At 44.0% G+C, this 22,633-nt stretch overlaps 1 protein-coding gene across 9 annotated transcripts in view; it reads right to left on the bottom strand.

Annotated features, from left to right (window-relative positions):
* The window catches only part of map4k5 (mitogen-activated protein kinase kinase kinase kinase 5), a 72,986-nt gene that overhangs the window by 39,892 nt on the left and 10,461 nt on the right, over positions 1 to 22,633 (bottom strand). For 8 of the 9 annotated variants that reach the window (XM_054796524.1, XM_054796522.1, XM_054796528.1 and 5 more), the window contains exons 4-13: positions 9,086 to 9,176; positions 5,554 to 5,618; positions 5,414 to 5,469; positions 5,296 to 5,343; positions 3,552 to 3,594; positions 3,401 to 3,473; positions 3,183 to 3,314; positions 456 to 518; positions 298 to 379; positions 103 to 219 (exon numbers count right to left, since the gene is read on the bottom strand). In XM_054796524.1, coding sequence (XP_054652499.1) covers positions 103 to 219; positions 298 to 379; positions 456 to 518; positions 3,183 to 3,314; positions 3,401 to 3,473; positions 3,552 to 3,594; positions 5,296 to 5,343; positions 5,414 to 5,469; positions 5,554 to 5,618; positions 9,086 to 9,176 — 770 coding nt within the window. Of the gene's footprint in view, positions 1 to 102; positions 220 to 297; positions 380 to 455; positions 519 to 3,182; positions 3,315 to 3,400; positions 3,474 to 3,551; positions 3,595 to 5,295; positions 5,344 to 5,413; positions 5,470 to 5,553; positions 5,619 to 9,085; positions 9,177 to 17,751; positions 17,890 to 22,633 lie in introns of those variants that run through there. The other variant, XM_054796531.1, reaches the window with a different exon arrangement.

The following is a 22,633-nucleotide window of genomic DNA, read 5'->3' on the forward strand; positions in this document are numbered from 1 at the left end:
TAATTTCAACAATATGCTACTAAAATGAAAGTTTTCCTCACATACAGGTTTGTAGCAGTCGTAGTAGTAGTCTGTATGGAAATGGCACGGTTGCAGGTTTACCTCGAGGTCGTCGTCGTCCGCCTCACTGAAATGCTGGTGGTTGTCCGGGTTGTTCAACTTGTCCAGGAGGTCGACGGCGAGCCTCCTCGTCAAACCCACCTGCGCCACAAACACATGCTGCGGGGACAACCACGAGTTATTCAGAGGAGTGCAGGCTTTAGCGTCACAAAATGAAAAGGGTAACAGTTGAATTACTGAGAGGAGCTTTTCTGCTGTGGGCCTCTTCTTGGGGTTCTTGGTCAGAGACACTTTGACAAAGTTATGGAAGGCAGCAGACCTGTGGATTGGGATAGAATCGTTCTCTTATGGTTGTTGACAGGAGATGGAGTACACTGATGGGTGCCAGCACTCACCATTTGTTTTTGTCTTTTAGCTTGGGAGGCTGGAAGCTGCTTTTTGACATCAAAAACAAGGCCCTAGAGACACACACAGAGGATACGCTTGTCACTTGGGCTACGTTCACACGGCAGGCTATAATGTCTAATTCAGATTTGTCTGGTTAAAATCACATCTTTTATGTGGTCGCTCACATTAACCAAAAAATGCAACTTATGCATCCGGAAAGTGACACGCATGTGCAAAACACACCGTCCCACACCTTGCCGTGTGTTTATGGAAGTAAACGTTGGCCCACTTTGTTACCCCTTGGTGTGTCTGTGGCAATTTCAAGGACTTTGTGCAACAGGAGTTCTTCACCAGAATTAAGATTAACAAGGAGGGCAAGACTTTTGACAATGGCAGTCAACAGGGAACTTGCGGCGACATTTGCTCCGAGGAGCGTGTGGGCGGATGTCGGAGTCAGGAGCGGCTTTGGATGGCGTATTGGTCAGATATATGTCTGTGTAGGCTCTCAGTCGTACAGGAGTTGTCCATCGAGGAAAAGGCTTCTTGAGACGTCATCTGTACTTCTGTGAAGAAGGTGTCGGACGTTTCGCTCCTCATCCGAAGAGCTTCGTCAGCGAACTAATAAGTGCTGGTAGCCTAGGCCTTAAATACAGTAAGAGTGGGCGGAATTGGTGTGCCAACACCCTACTCCTATTGGTTCCTTACACTAAGCCTGGGCGGAGTAGAGGTATAATCCTATCCTGCTATTAACACCTCCGATAAAAGGGAAGTGTCGCTCCCTGAGTTGGGTATGAACGACTCTGATACTGGCTCGTTAGCATCTATTGTTCTGGCTTGGCCCTGGCTTCACCTCATTTGCAAGACTAAGAGCTGTGGGTTTTGGTCTCAGTAACCTGCTGAACACAGGGTCCAAATTAAACCTCAAACTACCATTCCGATTCAATGATGGGTTCTGTTGTTTTGAAAAAAATAGCTTCCTTTACTCCTCTTTCAAACCATCAGTTTTCTTTGGCCAAAATCTTTACCTCGCTGTCCTCAAAAGAGTGATTGGTAGCTTTAAGGTGTAGATGTACTGCTGATTGAGGACCACTAGAATTGTCCCTGCGATGTTAATAAAGCCTTTTTTGGAGCATTTGCTTAGTTTCCCCAATGTAGTGCTCTTTGCATTCCTCATCTTTACAGTGGATGGAATAGACCACATTGCTCTGTTTTTGGGTTGGAGCCTTGTCTTTAGGATGCACTCATTTTTGTCCGAGGGTATTTACTGGTTTGAAATAGGTAGGAATTTTGTGTTGCCATAAGATCCTCTGGAGTTTTTCGAAGACCCCCGCTACATAAGGGACTACCACTCCTCTCCTTTTTGCTTCTGTGGGCTTTAGGGTTTCTTTCCCTACTCTCTTCTTTTGACATTTGTTAAAAGCCCACCGCGGGTACCCACAGGTTGAGAGCGCTCTCTGTACATGTTGTGTCTCCTTTTTCTTTCCCTCAGCACTGGTTGGTATTTGGTCCGCTCTATGTTGGAGGGTCCTAATAACCCCTAGTTTATGTTGTAGTGGATGGTTTGATTCAAAAAGCAGGTATTGGTCAGTGTGTGTGGCCTTTCTAAAGACCTCTGTAAGTAGCTGTCTGTCCTCTCCTATAATTACCTTGCAGTCTAAGAAGGCTAGTTGGTTCTCTTTAGTGTCCTCGCGAGTAAATGGACGTGGATGACACCTTTGTCATAATCAAAAAACAAGAAATTCAGTCTTTCACAGATCACATCAATGCGGTGGACACCAATATCAAATTTACTCGCGAGGACACTAAAGAGAACTTACTATGTCAAACCTCAGCAGCAATAGTGCGCTGCGAGAGGCCTTGCTTATGCAGCTCAGTAATCCACCGTGTTTAAAGAGAGAAAGCTTTTTTTGCCTTTGGCATCAAGAGATCATGAAAGTCAATACCTTACGCTAAATCACATTCAATCCACATTTTTGCCACAATTTTGCCTTTTAAAGGCCGTGCTCTGAAACTTTTGATCAGCTGACGAACAGCCTACTTCATTCACTTTAATGCTGGTTTGCAATTTTTTTTTGTCTCACTCCTATTCTTGCATTTTGAAGCTCTGCTTAGGACCTCCTTAAGATTCAACACAGCAAAATGCACACTGACATTTTTCAACTGCTCTACGAAAGAGGCCCCATTTAAGTTTCACTTTTGCATCTCACAGTGCGCTCAAGGACCACCAAACACAGTGCAAAATCTCATTGCTTGACCAAAGAACATTACCAGTGAAGCTTAAGGATATAATCGTGAAAAAAATGCAGAATTTAACAACAGTGGGACATGTACGCTGTACATGTTTTTTTTCTTATTACCCACTCAGGGTGAATGAGATGTGTTTGTGAAAACAACTCAATTTTGCCAGAAAACATCTTGATGATCCCCAAGACCTTTGGAAAAATACTCCGTGGTCTGACGAGACAAAAGTGGAAGGTGTGTGCCCCACGGCACATTTCAAAAGAAGAACATCAAAGCAACAGTAAAATATAGTGGTGGTAGTGTGATGGTCTGGGGCTGTTTTGCTGCTTCAGGACCTGGAAGACTTGATAAATGGAAGCATGAATTCTGCTGAAGGAGAATGTCCCGCCACAATGATCCAAAACACACCAGCAAGTCCACCGCTGGATGGCTGAAGACTTTTTTTATGTACGGGCTTGGGCATGGTTGTGTAGCACAGTGTGAGTGTGACCTACCTCATGGGGTGCAGGTCAAACATGGGGGGCTGCAACTCCGCCAGCTCGATGGACGTGATGCCCACAGCCCAAATGTCACACAGCTGGTTGTAGCCGCCGTTCTTCTCCACCGCCGCCACTTCTGGAGCCATCCTGCACAAGTCCCCGTCAGGAACGAAGTCATGGAGGGACCACTAAATGTGGCGCCCGAACCTCGTATGACACGTCAACATACTCACCAGTAAGGCGTCCCGATGAAAGACTTTCTTTTGGCAATGGTGGCCGTTATTTTTGCTGCCACGCCAAAGTCAGCTGCACCGAGCACATGCACAGGGGAGAGTTAGGAGATGATGACAGAGAACCTTCAGGAATAGTTCAAGAGAGGCTTACCTAACTTCACGTCTCCATCGTTTGTCAGAAGTATGTTGGCTCCCTGCCAACAAAAACACACACACACGCACATGGTTTTTCAAAGCAAACACCTGTTTCAATGCAGAAACATCCGGCATGGTCAAAGATTCATCACACAGGTGATCTGCCGCTACTCTGCGACAGTGGTTCTGTTGGCGGGCTTCTCCGATGGCATCCTGCCGCCAGCGCGAGAGGAAACAGGAAGTGAAGGTGCGTAAGAGCCCGGCAAAGATGATATGTGCAGCCCTGACCCTCTAATAGGCACTGCCATACAAGGTAGCTATGACTCACATTTTTGAAGTAGGTTCTCAAAAACAGCAGAGTCCGCCTGTCATATACAGTAGAGGATCTATGACCAGCATTTGGGCAGTAGGTTCTGAAAAACCACAATGTGGTCCAGTCTAATATAGAGGATCTTTTACTAGATTTTTTTTGCAGTTGACTCCTAAAAACAGCAGAGCACTACTTTTTAGGATCTTTGACAAGCATTTTTGCAGTAGATTACTAAAAACAGATGCATTCTCGTATCATTTAGAGCAGGGGTCACCAACGTTTTTCCTTGTGAGAGCTACTTTTACAAAATGAAAATGGCCAAGAGCTACTAATTTTTGTAACATTTATTTTCAGAGCTTATTTTAAACCCAAACAAAGCCAATATGCTTGTTTTACCAGAACATTAACAACATGCTGGTGTCCACAACTCACTTTTAGTATTTCAGAATGCATTTCTTTCTACTGTTCTTTCATTATTAACTGAAAACCTGAATGAAAAGCAGGCTTGCGGGCACCTCATGTGGTCGTGGGGGGCTACCTGGTGCCCACGGGCACCACTTTGGTGACCCCTGGTTTAGAGGGTCTTGGACCAGCTTTTTTTGTAGCAGCGTCCTAAAAACAGCACAGCACTGCCAAATAAGGTATCGATGACTCGCATTTTTGAAGTAAGTTCTTAAAAACAGCAGAGTGCTCCTGTCATATAGAGGATCTATGACTAGTATTTTGGCATTAGGTCCTTAAAAACCACAATGTGGTCCAGTCTAATCATCATTTAGATGATTAGAAAATGATGAAATCATTTTTGCAGTGGATTACTAAAAACAGCAGAGTGCTCGTACCATTTGGAGGATCTTTGTCTCATGTTTTTTTTGGCATAGTGTTGGCATCAACGCATAGTGTTTGGAGAAGCCAAAGTCTTGACTTAATTGTCCCCAGCAATTGTTGCAATTGCTGTTATTGGACTACAATGCTAACGGGGATGTCATACAACTTCATGTCAAAACACCCAAACTATCTCTTTCAATACAGAAAAATTCTCCTGTCATATATAGAGGATCTTTGACGAGCATTTTTTTTTTTTTCAGTTGGTCATTAAATACAACAAAGTTCTCCTGTCATATATATAGAGGATTTTTGACTAGTCCTTTTTGACATTAGGTCCTTAAATACAGCAAAGTTGTCCTATCATATAGAGGATCTTTGACTCAAGCTTTTTGGCAGTAGATCATTAAATACAACAAAGTGCTCCTGTCATATATCTTTGACTCACTCCTTAAAAGCAGCAGTGTTCATGTCACATAAAGACTCTAATCAGTGTAAACATACTGCTGGTGTAAATTTATGACCTTGCATCGAACAGAAGGGAGACGTTATCTTAGTTTTTCTTAAAATGTGGACCCCCAGAACAATTTAGATGAACAGCTATGACCCAATCTGTCCCATGATGTACCTTGATGTCTCGGTGCATCTTGCCTTTGGTGTGCAGGTATCCCAAACCCTGCAAAAGCATATGAAGGCAATTATCGTAACAACGAAAAAACTGCTGATTACAAAGATTGCTCGTTCACCTGTAGGGTCTCCCGGCACACGTACGCAATCTGCATCTCTGACAAAGGACCCGTCACTGCAACACAAAGCACATTATTGTGTGAGTGCAAGGATGGGAGGGATTTTTAAAGTTTACTGTTAAATGTGGTGAAACGTTCACCGTGATAAATGTCCTGCAGGGATCCACCGCCGCAGTACTCCATGCATATCCACAGCTTATCTCGGCTGGAAAGAGCAGAGAAGTTCATGCACTCAGTTTATTGTAGTCCAGTCAGCCCTGGTTTATCTCCGTTCATTTGTGTCAGACTCGACTGCGATAAGTGAATTTCCCGCAAAGTAGGATTCCTTCTTTATGAATGGAATATTATTGTGGTTGTGGCATAGAAACCCCGTTTACAGTCTTATAAATGTTTTTTTTCACATTAAAGCACTCTAGACATTTAATAACCAGATAGTCCCATTTACACTCTTATTACACAATATAGTAAATATAATCAGAGAAATAAGCCATTTACGACAGTGTACCTTTTAGGGGAGCAGAATTGCTTGAGACACCAAAACATATGAATTTTGTTATTTTAGCTGTGGAAAAATAACATCCATCCAGCTTCTTTCTCTTATTCGAGGTCAGGTCGCGGGGGCAGCAGCCTAAGCAGGGAAGCCCAGACTTCCCCCTCCCCGGCTACTTCGTCCAGCTCCTCCCGGCAAATCCCGAGGCATTCCCAGGCTAGTTCAGTGTCCTGGGTCTTCCCCAAGGCCTCCTACCGGTCAGAGGTGCCCTGAAAACCTCTCCAGGGAGGCGTCCGGGAAGCATCCTGACCAGATGCTTGAGCCACCTCATCTGGCTCCTCTCAATACAGAGGAGCAGCGGTTCTACTCCGAGCTTCTCCATGACAGTGCTTCTCACCTTATCTCTAAGGGAGAGCCCAGCCACCCTACGGAGAAAACTCATTTCGGCCGGCAGAAGCGCCGGCAGAGTCCAGGCCTCACTGGAAATGGGTTTGACTTTTGATAGGGAAACCAAACTCTGACACCGGTCATACAGGGTACGAACTGCCTGAATTCAGGTGCGGTACCCCATATTCCTGTAGTACTCCCCTCAGAATTCTTGGAGGAACACGGTTTAATGCCTTCTCCAAGTCCACAAAACACATGTAGACTGGTTAGGCAAACTCTCATGAACCCTCAAGGACCCTGCTGAGTGTGTCAAGTGGTCCACAGTTCCACGACCAGGAACAAAATCACACTGCTCCTCCTGAATCAAAGATTCAACTATCCGGCGGATCCTCCTCTCTCCACAACTCCTGAATAGACCTTACCAGGAAGGCTGAGAAGAAGTGTGATCCCACGATAGTTGGAACACACCCTCCAGTCCCTCTTTTTAAAGAGGAGGAGCACCACCCCGATCTGTCAATCCAGAGGCACCGCCCCCGATGAGCATTCAACGCTGCAGAGTCGTGTCAACCAAGACACACCCACAGCATCCAGGGCCTTAAGGAACTCCGGGCGGCTCTCATCCACCCTCGGGGCCCTGTCACCGAGGAGTTTTTTAACCACCTTGGCAACCTCAGACCCAGAAATAGGAGAGCCCACTGCGGAGTCCCCAGGCACTGTTTCCTCACTGGAAGACCTGTCGGTGGGATTGAGGAGGAGAATTACAAAAATGTAATCTTTACTAATTTAATGTTTGCTTTAAAAAGCATAATTACAAACAATATAGAAAATAATGTCAGTGACCCTTTCATGGCTTACAGTTTATTTGTATTTTAGTTAATTTGGCCATTTTTATGCTTGGCAATGCTTAATTTGGGCAAAAATAGATACAATTTGCTTGCATGCGTTTGTTTGGAGACAGCATAATTCCGCAATGTAACGAGGGACGCTCACCAATGCTTGCGTGTGTAGCCGTACGCCTTCATCTAATTATTTTCTATAACGCTTACCCTCACAGGACACACTTATACAAAACACGTGCACATTCCTCATCTATGGATAATTTACAACAGGGATGCACCGATCCATCAGCCTCGTGTGCCGATAAGTGGCTTTCAACGCCGACCACTTGTGGCTTGTACTATTGCAGCCTGCAGCAATCCCTGCGTGCAGTGTAGTGTCTTGCTTTAACGACTTAGGTAGCGTTCTCCACCCACTTTCCTTCACAAGGCCATGTGGTAATGTACCTGCCAACACCTGTCACAAAAACTATCTGGCGGGGGTAGCGCGTTAGAAAGCTTTCATTTAATATGGCATTTGAATAACACCCAAAGTGCTGGCCAACACTCGTACAATGTGCGTGACAGCCGGAAGGCTAAGCAAATAACCCGAAAAATAACTGAATTCATCGGACGAGATAACCAGCCTTCGTCAGCGGTGGAAGACGCTCGGTTCGCGGACTGCGCTCTCACTTGGAACTCGCCTACGTGCTACGTGGAAGTCCTGCTACGGCTCCACCAATGTACTCTCACAGTCAAAGCCTCAGCATCTGGAAGTTTCACCAGTGATATATGCACTCCTGAAAAAGTAAGTCAAATGTGTTTTTGCCTAAGGTTGAGCAGAGCAAACATGCTTTCAAGAAGTGGATGTAGGCTCCACACTCAACTACTCGCTGCACTGGAGAGTGTCAGGATCGGAGGGGGAAGGCGTTCACAGATGGACAACACATTGTGAACGAAAGAGTCGTTCGCAACTGCAACACAGCATCTATCGTCCAAATTTACATTAAAATATTCAAAAAGTGAAAGAAATGCCCCTCTCCCTGCAAAGACAGTCAAGGACAGGACCGACTGAATGGCAGCAAACATCACCACTTGGCAAACTGATGACATGAATTCCCGTGATGAGTTGAGTGATGTCAACGATATTGAGCAGACACACTAACGTGTAAATCTGCAAATTCTGATGAGCTTTTTTTATGTTGAAGTTGGAAACATTTCGTTTTAATTCTACACAAATACGGGGACAACGCAAAAAACGCCTACACATGAACGCCATGCAACAGCAGGGGTGCAGCCTTTACCTATTTTTTTTTTGGGGCCCCTTGACGGTCAGGTGATCTTGGAATTGTCCTAACACCCCCAATATAGTACCCTTGGCCAATAGCACTCATAGAATAAATACATTAAAAAATTTAGAGATGCGATCAAGATCGTGGATGGTCGATATCAGGATCGGCAGCATAAAACCCTGATCGGAGAAAAGAAATGGTGCCATGTAGGAATGTGATGCTGCCGTCTCAGATGGAGGAGGAGGGGCTGGATCCACATAAGGCTGCGTTAAAACGAGATAAGGCCGAGCGATGACGCGTTGGCCGACTGTGGTCACAAGCGCGTGCTGGTGTTGCGTTGTGCTTGGCAGTGTCCCTGCGACGACATGTCTGCCGTCCGCCAAGTTAACCGCATCAGACAATACCAGTTAAACCGGCTGGCTGCCTTGCCGCTTCCTTTCCGCCACAAATCACGGGCCAGCAAGGGGCCTCGTGGTTGAATGTGAGTCATACTTTACACACCGTTGTGTGTGTGTGTGTGTGTGTGTGTGTGTGTGTGTGTGGGGGGGGGGGGGGGGGGGGGGGGGGGGGGGGGGGGGGGGGGGGGTCAGTAATAGCAGGTGTCATGTGACTTTCCGTCACTGCCTCTCTTAAAAGCGATGTGTGAATGCTGGGAGGCCGCGGCAACGCAGAAGTGGTGCGGCCTTACCAGAGGTAGCTCCCAAAGTAGGCCACGATGTTGTGGTGCATGCATTCCTTCACCATGAAGATTTCCTGCTGGATGATGGAAAAGTCATCGCCTGGAAAAGAGAAGAGAACAGGCGCATGGAAAACAAAGGACGACTGTGTTTTCAGAGTGTATTACAGTCCTTCGCCACGTCGCAGTTCCCATTTCCCTCTATCACGGTCTATCACACACATACAAATTAATAAATCGTGCTGTTTTGTGGTTGAATACGGCCTATTAACAGTCTAAAATATGCACAGTGAAGCAAATGTTACATATTTTTGCCTAAACAAAGCATTGCCAAGCATAACAATGAAATACAAGAAGCCGCATTGAAATTGTCAAGCACAGACTTGATCGCCGGGACAACAGGCTTTTGTTGCAGGTTTATATGATCTCAACAGGCACAATAATAGTAATCATATAATAATCATAACAACAACACGAGGATAATATTGTGACCGTAATCCAGAAAACTCAACGCTTACCCCTCAAAGTCACTCACTGTCCACACATCTAGAAGACATTTATTGAAAAACACGAGCACAGGTCTCATTAATGTCTTAAATGGCTTCCTGTCCTATATATCTACTATATTGGGTAATAGAAGTGTAAAGGTGACTATAGGGGTGTTATTTCATTCATGTCTAGAGGGCTTTAATGTTAAAAAGCGTACTTATCGCCTTATCGCGCTTTGAATATCGCTCCCACACTAGGGCTGGGCAAATATTGATATTTCTTTTAAGAACAATATCAAAAACAAACATATCGTTCATATGCATATCGACTGGATTTGTGCTCTAACTCTGGAAAAGCTACACCTCGCTACAGGTGCCGTCTAGCGCTAGCACCGGCCTTTGGAAGCAGAGGCTAACACTGAGCCCCTGAACAGCTACCCTCGCCACAAGCGCCGCATGCAGCTAGCACCGGGCTTCGGAGGAACCACACCTCGGACCAGGACTGAGGTCTCTAATAATGTTAAAACCAACATTTACAAAGTCAAACAGGTTTGCTATGCTCCTAATTCGCGGGAATTCACTTAATACGGTCGAGACTGGAACCAATTAACCGCCATAAAAGTGGGGTGATTGTAAAGTCAAAATATGGGAATAAAGTCATAAAAAATAGGAAAAAAACAGTTGACAGTAATATGCTTTTCACCTACATGGCAAAGCTGAGATGCAGTTTTCTTGAAATATATATCGCTTCTTAGCATATTTACAAACTCTCGAAGTGGCAAAGTTGCATCGTTTAATTTTTCACTATGCGGCCCTTGCTGGACAAAAGTTGAGACACTCCTGCGTTAAAACTTTCCTGTGGCGCGTGTGGCCTGGTCTCCAGCTCTAAAACATACCAAAACACTCTTTAAAAGAAAAGAAGCCAGGCAGCTGCTTCCAATTGTGCAAAAAGGCGCTCCTGCAGTTGATTAGTGCGAGGTTAGAATTGTGACGGCGGCTCTCTCGCCAACAAAGTCCACGTTAGCAGCACAAGAGATGTACCGCGTGCGCTTTGCAGCGGGGGCCGTGGTCAACGGAGATGCCTTTTCTCTTAGAAGCATGCATCGCTGCCGCTGTGCGCAGAGAAAACCTCGTTACAAATGAATACGGCCTATTATTAGTCTAAAAAGATGCATATTGAAGTAAATGTCACGTATTTTTGGCCGAAATTATGCATTTTCAAGCATAGAAATAGCTAAATGAGGTAAAACACAAATATTTGGCATTCAGAAGACTCATTCAAAGACACTGGTCAATAGGTGTCAGTAACATTACTGTAATGTTGGGAGAGACACACGAGCATCAGACTTGATCGCCGGGGCAACAGGCTTTTACTTTAAGTTTGAATGATCTCACACCAGGCACAAAAGGGTGCTTCTCATCAATACTGGGTCTGAATACTTACAGTATGACCATGTGATATTTCAGTTTTTCTTTTTAAATACATTTGACTAATCTTGACTAGAGCTCCCAGATAAAAACACGGGCTACTGTTGTGGCCGTAAACACACACGCACGCACGCACACACATCACTTCCTGTCCATGGCTCCCCTAGCAACTAACACAAGCTCAAGTCTTCTCTCTCTTATTATGTCTCCAATATTGGGTATTTTTGAGCGTAAAGGCAGCTCTAAGGTTGTTATTTCATGTCTAGAGGGCTCTAATATTAAAAAAAAAAAAAAAAAAAACATATTTAGACAGTAAACAGGTTTTATATTCTCTACCTACCTAAATATTCCATTTATAACTAAGGGCAGAAATTAAGTTATCACAGTCAAAATAACCAGGATAAACAAGGGATTACTGTACATCCATCCATCTTCTTCCGCTTATCCGAGGTCGGGTCGCGGTGAACGGTGTATGCCAATAAATGCCTTTCAAAGCAAATCACAAAACCCAATCGGCGTGCGGCGGCTAAGTGTTCCTTCTTCTGTGTCAAATAGGGTCGCCAACAAAATGACGTGTCCCGTACGGTGACCAGTCCAGGGTTCACCCCGCCTCTTGCCCAAAGTCAGCTGGGATGGGCCCCAGCATAACCGCGTCACCAGTGAGGATAAGCGGCATAGAAGATGGATGGATGGTCCTCCAAACCCTATTTGTGTGTGGTTGTTGAATGAACATAAAGCCTTATGATGGTGATGCTATCACACGGGTCTCCCATCTTGGCAGGTGATTTTGAGTATCTCACCAGAGGCTAAAAGAATATCGGCTTCAACTCTGAGTAGCTTTTTATTATAAGTGTTGCATCCAGACTTGATTCCTTTATATAATGACAAATGAGCACAAAATAGCGTAAAGACGATGGTCATAGTGTTTGAGTGGAGATGTGCTTGGTAAATAAAGTAGTGAGTAATTGAAATGTTGCTAGTCATAAATAAATGACAAATAGTTGGCAGGTTTAAAGCAGGGATGTCCAAACTTTTTCCACCAAGGGCCACATACTGAAAAATGAAAGACTGCGGAGGCCACTTTTAAATTTTTTGAAACCAGCCGATGTACAGACCCTTTCCAAAAAATTTTAATGTCATGGAAAAGTTGTTTAATTTCCATAATTCCATTCAAAAAGTTAAACTTTCATAGATGATAGATTCAGGGCCCACAATTTAAATGATTTCACGTATTTGTTTATTTTTACATAATTTGGGCTTCCAGCTCATTAAACCCACAAAAACAGGAATTCAAAAAATTAGACTACTGTGAAGAAATCAGCCCAAATTTTGCAGGGCATGAACGTTTTAAACTGAGTGTCACACACTAATCATCTACTAAACTCAAATCACCTGCACAGGCTTCCCCAGGTGTCATTAAATTGCTTCAGTTTGGTTCAATTGTCTCAGTTGGGTTCAATATGGGGAAGACTGCAGACATGACAACTGGCCAGAAGACCATCATTGATACCCTCCATAGGATGGGTAAGCCACAAAAGTTCATAGCTAAGGAGGCTGGTTGTTCACAGAGTGCTGTGTCCAAGCATATCAATGGAAAGTCTAGAGGAAGGGCAAAATGTGGCAGGAGAAGATGCACCAGCAAAAGAGATGACTGTGGGCTTCAGCGGATTATCAAACAGGGAAGATTCAAGAATCTGGCAGAGATCCAGAAAGAGTGGAATGAGGCGGGAGTCACAGCTTCAAAAAACACCACATTCAGACGCATCCGGGAGATGGGCTACAACTGTCGGGTTCCTCGGGTCAAGCCACTTGTGAACCTGAGCCAACGTAGGAAGCGTCTCCACTGGGCCAAGGAGAAGAAGGACTGGACCAATGGTCCAATGTCCTCTTTTCCGATGAAAGTAAAGTGTGCCTTTCATTTGGGAATTAAGTTCCAAGGGTTTGGAGGAAGACGGGTGAGGAACAGAACCCAAGATGCCTGAGGTCCAGTGTGAAATATCCACAGTCCGTCATGATTTGGGGTGCAATGTCCGGTGCAGGTGTTGGTAAACTCTTTCTTAAATCCAAGGTCACCGCAACAGTCTACCAGAATGTTTTAGAGGATCTGTATGGAGATGCAGATTTCATATTCCAGCAGGACCTGGCCCCTGCCCATACCGCCAGAAGCACCAAAACCTGGTTTGATGCCCATGCCATCACAGTGCTTGACTGGCCAGCCAACTCACCGGACCTAAACCCCATTGAGAATCTATGGGGTATTCTCAAGAGGAACATGAGGGGCACCAGACCCAACAACAAAGAAGAGCTGACAGCAAGCATCAAGGAAATCTGGGCTTCCATAACTCCCAGGCAATGCCACAGGCTGATTGCTTCAATGCCACGTGGCATCGAGGCAGTGATTAAGGCAAAGGGATTCCCAACCAAGTATTGAAGATTGACATATCGTTTTGAAAGTACCATATTTTGATTGATTTGATGTGATCTTAATTTCTTTTTTTTCCTGCAAAAACTGAGAAGTAAATGGTGATTTCTTCACAGTATTCTAATTTTTTGAATTCCTGTTTTCGTGGGTTTTATGAGCTGGAAGGCCAAATTACGTAAAAATAAACAAATAAACACTTGAAATCGTTTAAATTGTGGGCCCTGAATCTATAATCTATGAAAGTTTAACTTTTCCATGACATTCTATTTTTTGGAAAGGGTCTGTATATATGCAACAACGTCTTTTTTTATTTTTTTAATGAAATGAAAACAGCTTGCATCTTAAGTTTTGTGTTATCACAGAAAACGCGTGTTATAGGTATGAATTTGATTCCAATTTTTTTCCCAAATATCTTATAACTTTCTTCTTGTACATTTTATTGTGTAATATTATGACTTTATTCTCATATTTTAACTTTTAGTAGCATAACTTTTTCTTTGTTTTGTTTGTTTCCCATCTTTTCCCTTAATTTTTCAACTATATACAATTTTTTCTCTTCATATTATATGGCTTGAATGTCTTAATAATTCTTTTTTATTCCTGCGAAATTGCTGCTCTTTCATTTTTGCTGTTTTTTGTAGTTTTCTTGTTTGATTGTATTTTTGCACTCTGCCGAGGGCCAGTGAAAGACCAACTGTGGGCCATAAGTAGCACCTGGGCCGCACTTTGGGCATCCCTGAGTTAACGCCTTGGTCACACGTTTTTTGGGCTACAACATGGGGAGAGCGTGGCAAGAGTACGATTGTGCAAGGTGTAGGTGGCCGGCGCGCCACGCCAGGCTGTGAGTGGTTGGGTGCATCGTACGCTGCGCACGTGGTGAGTGACTTGTGCGTGCTTACGATGTGCTACTCACAACATGCGAGTGAGTGCAAGTGCGACGACCGTGAGTTTTTCAAAGATTCTGGGTTCTGATGCTGCAGAGGAAGTGGCAGCACCATCTGACTCTTCTTTGCTCCTCCTCTCATCTTCCGTGGTACGCCTCTGCTGGGCCCTACCGGCCGCATCCCCTGCCCTCTTCCAAATGCTGGCACTCATCCGTCAGCTTGGCCCCACTGCAGAAATCGGTCCGCGCAATGCACGTTGCAAGCACGCGCTCACTCAGCACGGCCCACGTGCGCTGTGCATGCTCATTGGACAACCAAAATGGGGACGTGCCGAGACACAAGTGACGCCGCACCCACCACGTGCGTGCTCAGTGCGCCATATGCTCACTGGCTGCGGAGGGCACGCGCGAAAAGTACTCCATCGTGTCTGCGTGGATCAGAAGACGGTGCAGACATGAGAGAGAATAAAAAGACAGGGCCGCCTCGTGCTGAAGCACAGAACTACAACATTCAACTTCCCACAATGCAGTTATTCTTAAAAGGCCTGTAACAGTGTTCATACAATGTGGAAAAAAACGCTGAAATTGCACAAAATTACAAAAAACCCCCAATTCTGCCAAACAGTGAGTGCGTGAAAGGTGAACAGTGATGGAGTGAGGGAACACTGTACTCCATAATGACTCACAGAAGTAATTCCACTTCTCAGTCTAAAAGAGCCTTGAAAAGCACAAGATAACCAACATTATGTCTTTCTTCTTCTATGGTTTGTTGTGTCACGTGGGTCCACCTACATAGGTGTGCCTTGTGTATTACATCGTTTTCACTCAGTGATTCGTTCCTGTTTGGACGCGACTATTTACAAGTCCGGCACAGTATGGACGTCACTTTTTTCCAACCCGCCAAAAAAATGAAATAAAAATAAAAATCTCAGGAACGTTCCCGTCTGGACAGGGCCACTAAATACTACACTGGTTTTCCCCCACCCCGTCCTTGCGCTCATCCAATCACGGAACGTCAGTTATTTTATCATTATTTTCAGAAAAGCGCATTTTCCTAAGACTTAATATCTTTGACATTTTGTTATTTTTTTCCCTTATTTGTGTTCTCGTTAAATTATATTTTTAGAATGTGCTGTGGGTCGAAAATGGCCCCCTGGCAGCACTTTTGACACCCCTGCACAAGGCACAAGTGGAGCACATTGGGTCACCATTGAGATTTTAAATACACACACACACACACACACTTGCAGCGTTAGCAAAATGTCATGTTTTTTGGCTCAAAGTGCAGGCTGACAGCAAGCCGAGCTGGCCACAAACATTTGTGAGGCTAATTTCAGTGACTTGACTCGAAAAAATATCTCCCACTACCCGCAGCGCTCTCTTCTCGAGGCGCCAAACTTGTGAAGCCACTTCCTCGGCGAGAGTTTCACTTTTCGTCTCATACCATCTGAAACCAGGACAGTTTTTTTTTGTTTTGTTTTTTTTGTTTGTTTATAAAAAGAAAAAAAACACTTTCTCTGGGGCTTCAGATTATCAGCACCAAGAGCTGCTGCTGTTTGTTAGCCGGAAGGCCTGGCCACTCCTCCTTGCTGCTTGTTGGCCTTAACCTCATGCCAGCATCGTGTCTGCCGGTCAAACCAGTTTGGTATCGTCGCGCGGCCCGAAGCCATTTATGCGAAAGGTGTGACTCTACAACAAGGGCCAGACGACAGACTCCTTGCGTGAACCAGAGCTGCTGGGGAAGCGGCTAAGTGGTGGACATATAAGCAGAGTTTAATAATAATAAATTAGAATAGATTTTTTAGGGCTTTTCAAAGCTTCACACTGAAGTGAAGCCATTATCTATTCACATCGGTAGCAACAGCTGCCCTGGGGTAGTCAATTCATGCCTACCTCCCCTCTGACCACCACCAAACATTAATTGGCATTCATACACCAGTGTGGTCGGCACTGGAGGCAAGGTGGGTGAAGTGTCTTGCCCTGGGACACAACGGCAGTGACCTTCCAGTTTCTCGATGTATATCTACCTCCTGAGCCACTGCCACCCCACCCTTTTTTTAACATGTCTTAAAAAATGTGAGCACAACATTTGCTGCATGAAAACCACATACCCGCTTTAATAACAATCTAAGTTAGGGGTGTGCAAAGTGTGGCCTGGGGGCCATTAGTGGCCAGCGGCTTTTTATTTATTTGCCAGCAAAAAAAATAAAAAATTTAAGCAGCAAAATTAAAAATTTTAAAATCAGCAGTAATTTTACAAGAATGCAGTCAAAATATTAAAAGAAAAACGTAGATAATGAGAAAAACGTCAAGATATACCAGAATAAAATCGTAACATTATGAAGAAAAAAAACTGAATTTGAGTTGAAATATACCTAACAAATAATATACCTAATAAAGTTAGGTATTAACGGACATATTAACGGAAAAACAATGTTAAAGTTTTTAAACATTTTTGAAAAACAAAAAGGAGGCAAAAGGTACATAGCAAGGGTCTCAAACACAATTTACCTGGGGGGCCGCTGGAGGTAGAGTCTGAGTGAGGCTGGGCCACATAAAGTATTGGGAGTAGGGCTGGGAATCTCGGGGTACCTCTCGATACGAAACGCAATACATGGCTCACAATAACAATAATATCTTGATACAGTAATAGGGTGAATCAAATAAATGAATAAATAATTTAACAGTTTGTATTTTGCTGCATTCAGCTGGGATAGGCTCCAATTTACCCGTGACCCTAATGAAGACAAGCGGTAGAGAAAATGGGTGGAATTTTTTTACCACATTTTGTAAGTGACTCACTCAACTGTTAGTTCAGTGTAGGCTGATGTGTGAATCCTACGAGTAACACTGGCTTGCCGCAGGCCGTACTACAGTCATCTTTTAAGACAAGTCGGGGCCGCAAAATGTGACTCAGCAGGCCGCAAATGGGCCACAGGCCACGAGTTTGAGACCCCTGGTATATAGTAATCCCTCGTTTGTGTCGGTCAATTGGTTCCAGACCCCCGTGATAGAAGCAGAATTCCTCATTTATAACTGGAACACTTTGGTAGCTAGAGCAATGAAAACCCTGTTTAGGACCTTCTGAATACACTAACATTATTAAATCCCTCTAGACATGAAATAACACCCCTAGAGTCACCTTCACACTCCTATTACCTAATATAAAGTGGGTACGGAAAGTATTCAGACCCCTTGAAATTTTTCACTCTCTGTGTCATTGCAACCATTTGCCAAAATCCCAAAAGTTTATTTTATTTCTCATTAATGTACACTCAGCACCCCATCTTGACAAAAAAAGACAGACATAGCAATTTTTGGCCCATTATTTAAAAAGAAAAACTGAAATATCACATGGTCATAAGTATTCAGACTCAGTATTGAGTAGAAGCACCCTTTTGTACCCTTTAGTCCAGCCATGAGTCGTCTTGAGAATGATGCAACACGTTTTTCACACCTGGATTTGGGGATCCTCTGCCATTCTTCCTTGCAGATCCTCTCCAGTTCTGTCAGGTTGGATGGTGAACGTTGGTGGACAGCCATTTTCAGGTCTCTCCAGAGATGCTCAATTGGGTTTAGGTCAGGGCTCTGGCTGGGCCGGTCAAGACCGGTCACAGAGTTGTTCTGAACAGTTGTCCTGTTGAAAGGTGAACCTTCGGCCCAGTCTGAGGTCCTGAGCACTCTGGAAGAGGTTTTCTTCCAGGATATCATTCATCTTTCCTTCAATTGCAACCAGTTGTTCTGTCCCTGCAGCTGAAAAACACCCCCACAACATGATGCTCCCACCACCATGTTTCACTGTCGGGATTGTACTGGGCAGGTGATGAGCAGTGCCTGGTTTTCTCCACACATACCGCTTAGAATTAACACCAAAAAGTTCAATCTTGGTTTCATCAAACCAGAGAATGTTATTTGTCATTGTCTGGGAGTCCGTCATGTGTTTTTTGGCAAACTCGATGCAGGCTTTCATGTGTCTTGCACTTAGGAGAGGCTTCCATCAGGCCACTCTGCCATAAAGCCCCGACTGGTGGAAGGCTGCAGTGATAGTTGACTTTGTGTCTCCCTGCTGCATCTCTGGAGTTTAGAAACAGTGATCTTTGGGTTCTTTACGTCTCTCACCAAGGCTCTTCTCCCACCATTGCTCAGGTTGGCTGGACGGCCAGGTCTAGGCAGAGTTGTGGTCATCCCAAACTTCTTCCATTGGAGGATTATGGAGGCCACTGTGCTCCAGGAACCTTGAGGGCTGCAGAAATTCTTTTGCAACCTTGGCCAGATCTGTGCCTTGCCACAATTCTGTCTCTGCGCTCCTTGGGCAGTTCCTTCGACCTCATGATTCTCATTTGCTCTGACATGCACTGTGAGCTGTAAGGTCTTATATAGACAGGTATGTGCCTTTCCTAATCAAGTCCAATCACTTGAATTAAACACAGCTGGACTCCAATAAAGGAGCAGAACCATCTCAAGGAGGATCAGAAGAAATGGACAGCATGGGAGTTAAATATGAATGTCGCTGAAATAAAATGAACTTTTTTTATTTTGGCAAATGGCTGCAATGACACAGAGTGAAAAATTTAAAGGGGTTTGAATACTTTCCGTACCCACTGTAGTAGACATAAGAAAAATAAGATATATTGAGCATATAAACCCTGTTTACCAACTTCTAAATACACTGTGAGAGCCCTCTAGACATGAAATAACACCCCTAAAGTTACCTTTCCACTCCTCTTACCTAATACAGTAGACATAAGAAAAAATGATATATTAAGCATATAAACCCTGTTTACGACCTTCTAAATAAACCTTTTAACATTATCAGAGCCCTCTAGATATGAAAATGAAGTAACACCCCTATAGTCAACTTTATGCTTCGATTACCCAATATAGTAGACATAAGAAAAAGTAAGATATACAGTGGGTATGGAAAGTATTCAGACCCCTTTAAATTTTTCACTTTGTATCTTTTGCCACATTTTCCAAAATCAAAAAAGTTCATTTTATTTGTCGTTCATGTATACTCAGCACCCCATCTTGAGAGGGAAAAAATGTAGAAATGTTAGCATATTTATTAAAAAAGAAAGAGTGTGAAAAGAGTGAAAAATGTCAACGGGTCTGAATACCCACTGGAAATAAGACTCACACACGTGTGCGTTGCTGGAAAAGTGCTCCGGTGTTTGACAGTTTTCACCTCCAGTATATGACAAAGCAGAGATGCACTTTATTCTTGAAATACAGTCAAACTTGTCTATAGCGGCCACTAGAGGGAGTCTGCAAAAGTGGCCGCTATAGACAGGTGGCCTCTATAGACAGGTTGGCGTCCAGTTTGAATGTTGACCAGTGGAGGAAAAAAAAGGGGGGAGAATAATAATAATGTTGACCAGTAGAGGGCACTGTGGACTGCGGATAAACGTTGTACAGCACTACTAGGCTTGTTATTATCATGGTTCATGGTTTTAATCCTGAACATGCATGAATCAAACAGTAGCACATTACATAGTACAATTCACAATTTTGCATGTCCAAAAAGGAGTAGGAAGAAGCAAAGCTTATTTAATCCTAGCCCTCATCAGTTTCACATCAGTTACAATACATTTATTCACCTCTTGTTCTTCCAAGTGTACTTTGTAGGTCTACATGACAATGTAGTGCAATCATAGCCAAGGTTTTTACCTACTAAAAGGAAGCTAGAGGCTTAATAATAACTGATAGAATATATCCACCACCCACAGAACAAAGCTGTGCTAGTAATGTCTTACGCTTGTTTTTTATATTTTACTTTTTATACGGCAGAGTGTCATTACAGCTTTAGTTCATCAGGAAGTGACGGGAAGTGACGGTGGGCGTCCCGAGCAGGAGAGCTAGGCTCAGTGCTAGCTGTGAGTTTGGAGAGAGTTGGGAAGTGTGTTTATGTTGGCGTGGATGTAAAGTCCTGCAGTGTTCTCCGCTGTTAATAAAGCCATTCAAGTGCATCGGCGACGTGAGTCTCTCCTTCCCCACAACAAGCGGCATTACAGTATTGACCAGTGCACACCAGGAAATAAACGGTGTCATTTCTTACAGGCATTGGCTGGACAGCTATGTAGTGGGGCTTGTTTAACCTTTGCCTTGTGGGCAAGCAGGAAGGAGAGACGATGCTGAGAGATGTGTGTGTGTTCTGAGCTGCTGTCTGGTGGCCGCGTTCAATGAATAAAGTTGGCAGAAGCAACAGGAGAAGTTTCCTTCTTTGCTTCGGAGCTGAATAACACTGACAAGTTAACAGACTAGTAGCGAACGGAAAAGAAGACGTTTGTTTGTGTCGAATACAGAAGATGAGGACTTTGATGGATTTGTGGATGACGATTGATCAAAAATAACGTGAGTACATTCTAAAATACTTCAATTAAGTACAACCGAACTCAGTTTTGCTCCCGCTGCCGCATGCATGCTAGCGTATGTTTTTTTTTTATTGTAGCGTCGCTGGGAGCACGTCCTGTTCCCAGCCTACTTTGCGGTAATGTTTTGGTGCAAATGCTCTTAAAGTTACATGTTTGACCAGGAAATAGCAAGCTCAAAAGAAGACGGCTTTTTTATGTGGAACAACTGACAGTTTGTGTGGATCTTGTTAATGATTGTGACTGAGCTAGGACTCAGTAATTAAAGTCTACACACGACGGCTTCATTGATTGAAAAACAAAACTTTTTCGTGCATGAAGCTTCTACTTGAGTTGGTAATTTGGCCACTATATGCGGTCAGATATTGAGCAAGGGAGACAAAATGGGTGGCCGCTGGCCGCGTTGGACAGGTGACTGCTATACACAGGGTCTATAACATGTAAATTTGCTGGGGGGGGATTTTTCAGTGGCTGCTATAGGCAGGTGGCCGTTCTATAAAGGTGGCCGCTAAGACAGGTTTGACTGTATACATAACTTCTTGTGTGTTGCTTTCCAAAATATTAAAGTAGCCTCTGTTCTTTTTTTAACTATGTGGCCCTTCCTGAAGGAAAAAGTTTGGACGCTCCCGATGGAAGTGGTTCACAGCTTTGGGTAGCGGCTACTGAAAGCGTACAAATAATGACTATAATGCGATCGCTCCTAAGCCAGTTTTACGGCGGATCTCCACACACATTTTCGTCAAAAATGTTTTTCTCCAAAAAACAGGCCACAGAAAACACATCCCATTCACCATAAATTGGTAATAATTTATAAAAACTGTCTGCACTATATTTATAAAAAACGTACCAATGTTAGAAAGCCCACAGTTGTGACATGTTTACGTCTTTGTGCTTCACTAGTAATGTTTTTTCCTCAAGTGCTGAGATTTCGCATTTTGTTCAACGATCCTTGAACGCGCCAAAGTTGTATAGAAGCTTGCTTGGCTAAGCGGGTCCGAGCTTAAACAGTCAACCCAAACTCAGAAGTTGAACACGGGTGAGTATAGGATGGTAAGTCGTGAGCGGAAAGTCAACAGCAGTGGAGTCGACCAGGCTAAATGACTCATCTGACATGATCATTCATTATTGGTGACCCGCTATACTTTTAATACTGTTTTATTGTGTTTAATAAGTTTATGAGGCATATTTAGAGCTTGTGTCACGAGCGAACAATGGCAACTGCAGAGACAAAGGGGAGTGTTCCAGGCCTCCTCCTGTTACATGGCCGCGCATGAATGAAAGAGAGCTAAATCTCTTACTTGACTCGCTTGACACGCGACTGAAGTCTGTCGGTTCACTGGTGCCGCTAAACCCGATAATCCCACTAATCTGCATCGTGAGGACGACTCTGTCCTGTCCACGGGCAGGGACAGACTGGGACAGAGACAGGGGGTTATATAGGTTCTAGGCCAATGCATTAATTAACTGCGGCGCATAAAGAAATTAATTTGCGGTCATTTACCGTGTCTCCTTATTTTTAATGTAGCCTATTTGTCAAATTAACTGCGTGTTTCTTTTGAGGGCAATAAGCCATTATTTATCATCATCACAGCGCAAATCAAATAAGTAGAAGCTGATTATCAGAGTAGCTAATTGAGTAGCCTACATAAAGTCACTGACCAGTACCTCCTCTTCCTCCTACTCCCGCCCCCCCGGCAAGTAGCCTATGCCTATCCTGCGGTGAAGATCCCTTTGCTGTCTCTCCCTCCACATCACGATCTGCATCATGTTGCTCTATCTCCACATCAACGTTACTGCTGCTGCTGGCACTAGCCCCACCACCGCGGTCAAAAAGCTCCGGTGTAAGTTTCCTACATTTTGAAGCTTCATTCTCCAATAACTTTGTTTTTTTTTCTCTTTTAATTTCTGCCATCCACTTTTTTCTTGGCTTTTTCTGCTCATGTAACGGATGCCAGCCTGTGAGGCTGTGCG

The sequence above is a fragment of the Dunckerocampus dactyliophorus genome, chromosome 13, assembly GCF_027744805.1.
Source record: "Dunckerocampus dactyliophorus isolate RoL2022-P2 chromosome 13, RoL_Ddac_1.1, whole genome shotgun sequence".
NCBI classification, from domain to species: domain Eukaryota; kingdom Metazoa; phylum Chordata; class Actinopteri; order Syngnathiformes; family Syngnathidae; genus Dunckerocampus; species Dunckerocampus dactyliophorus.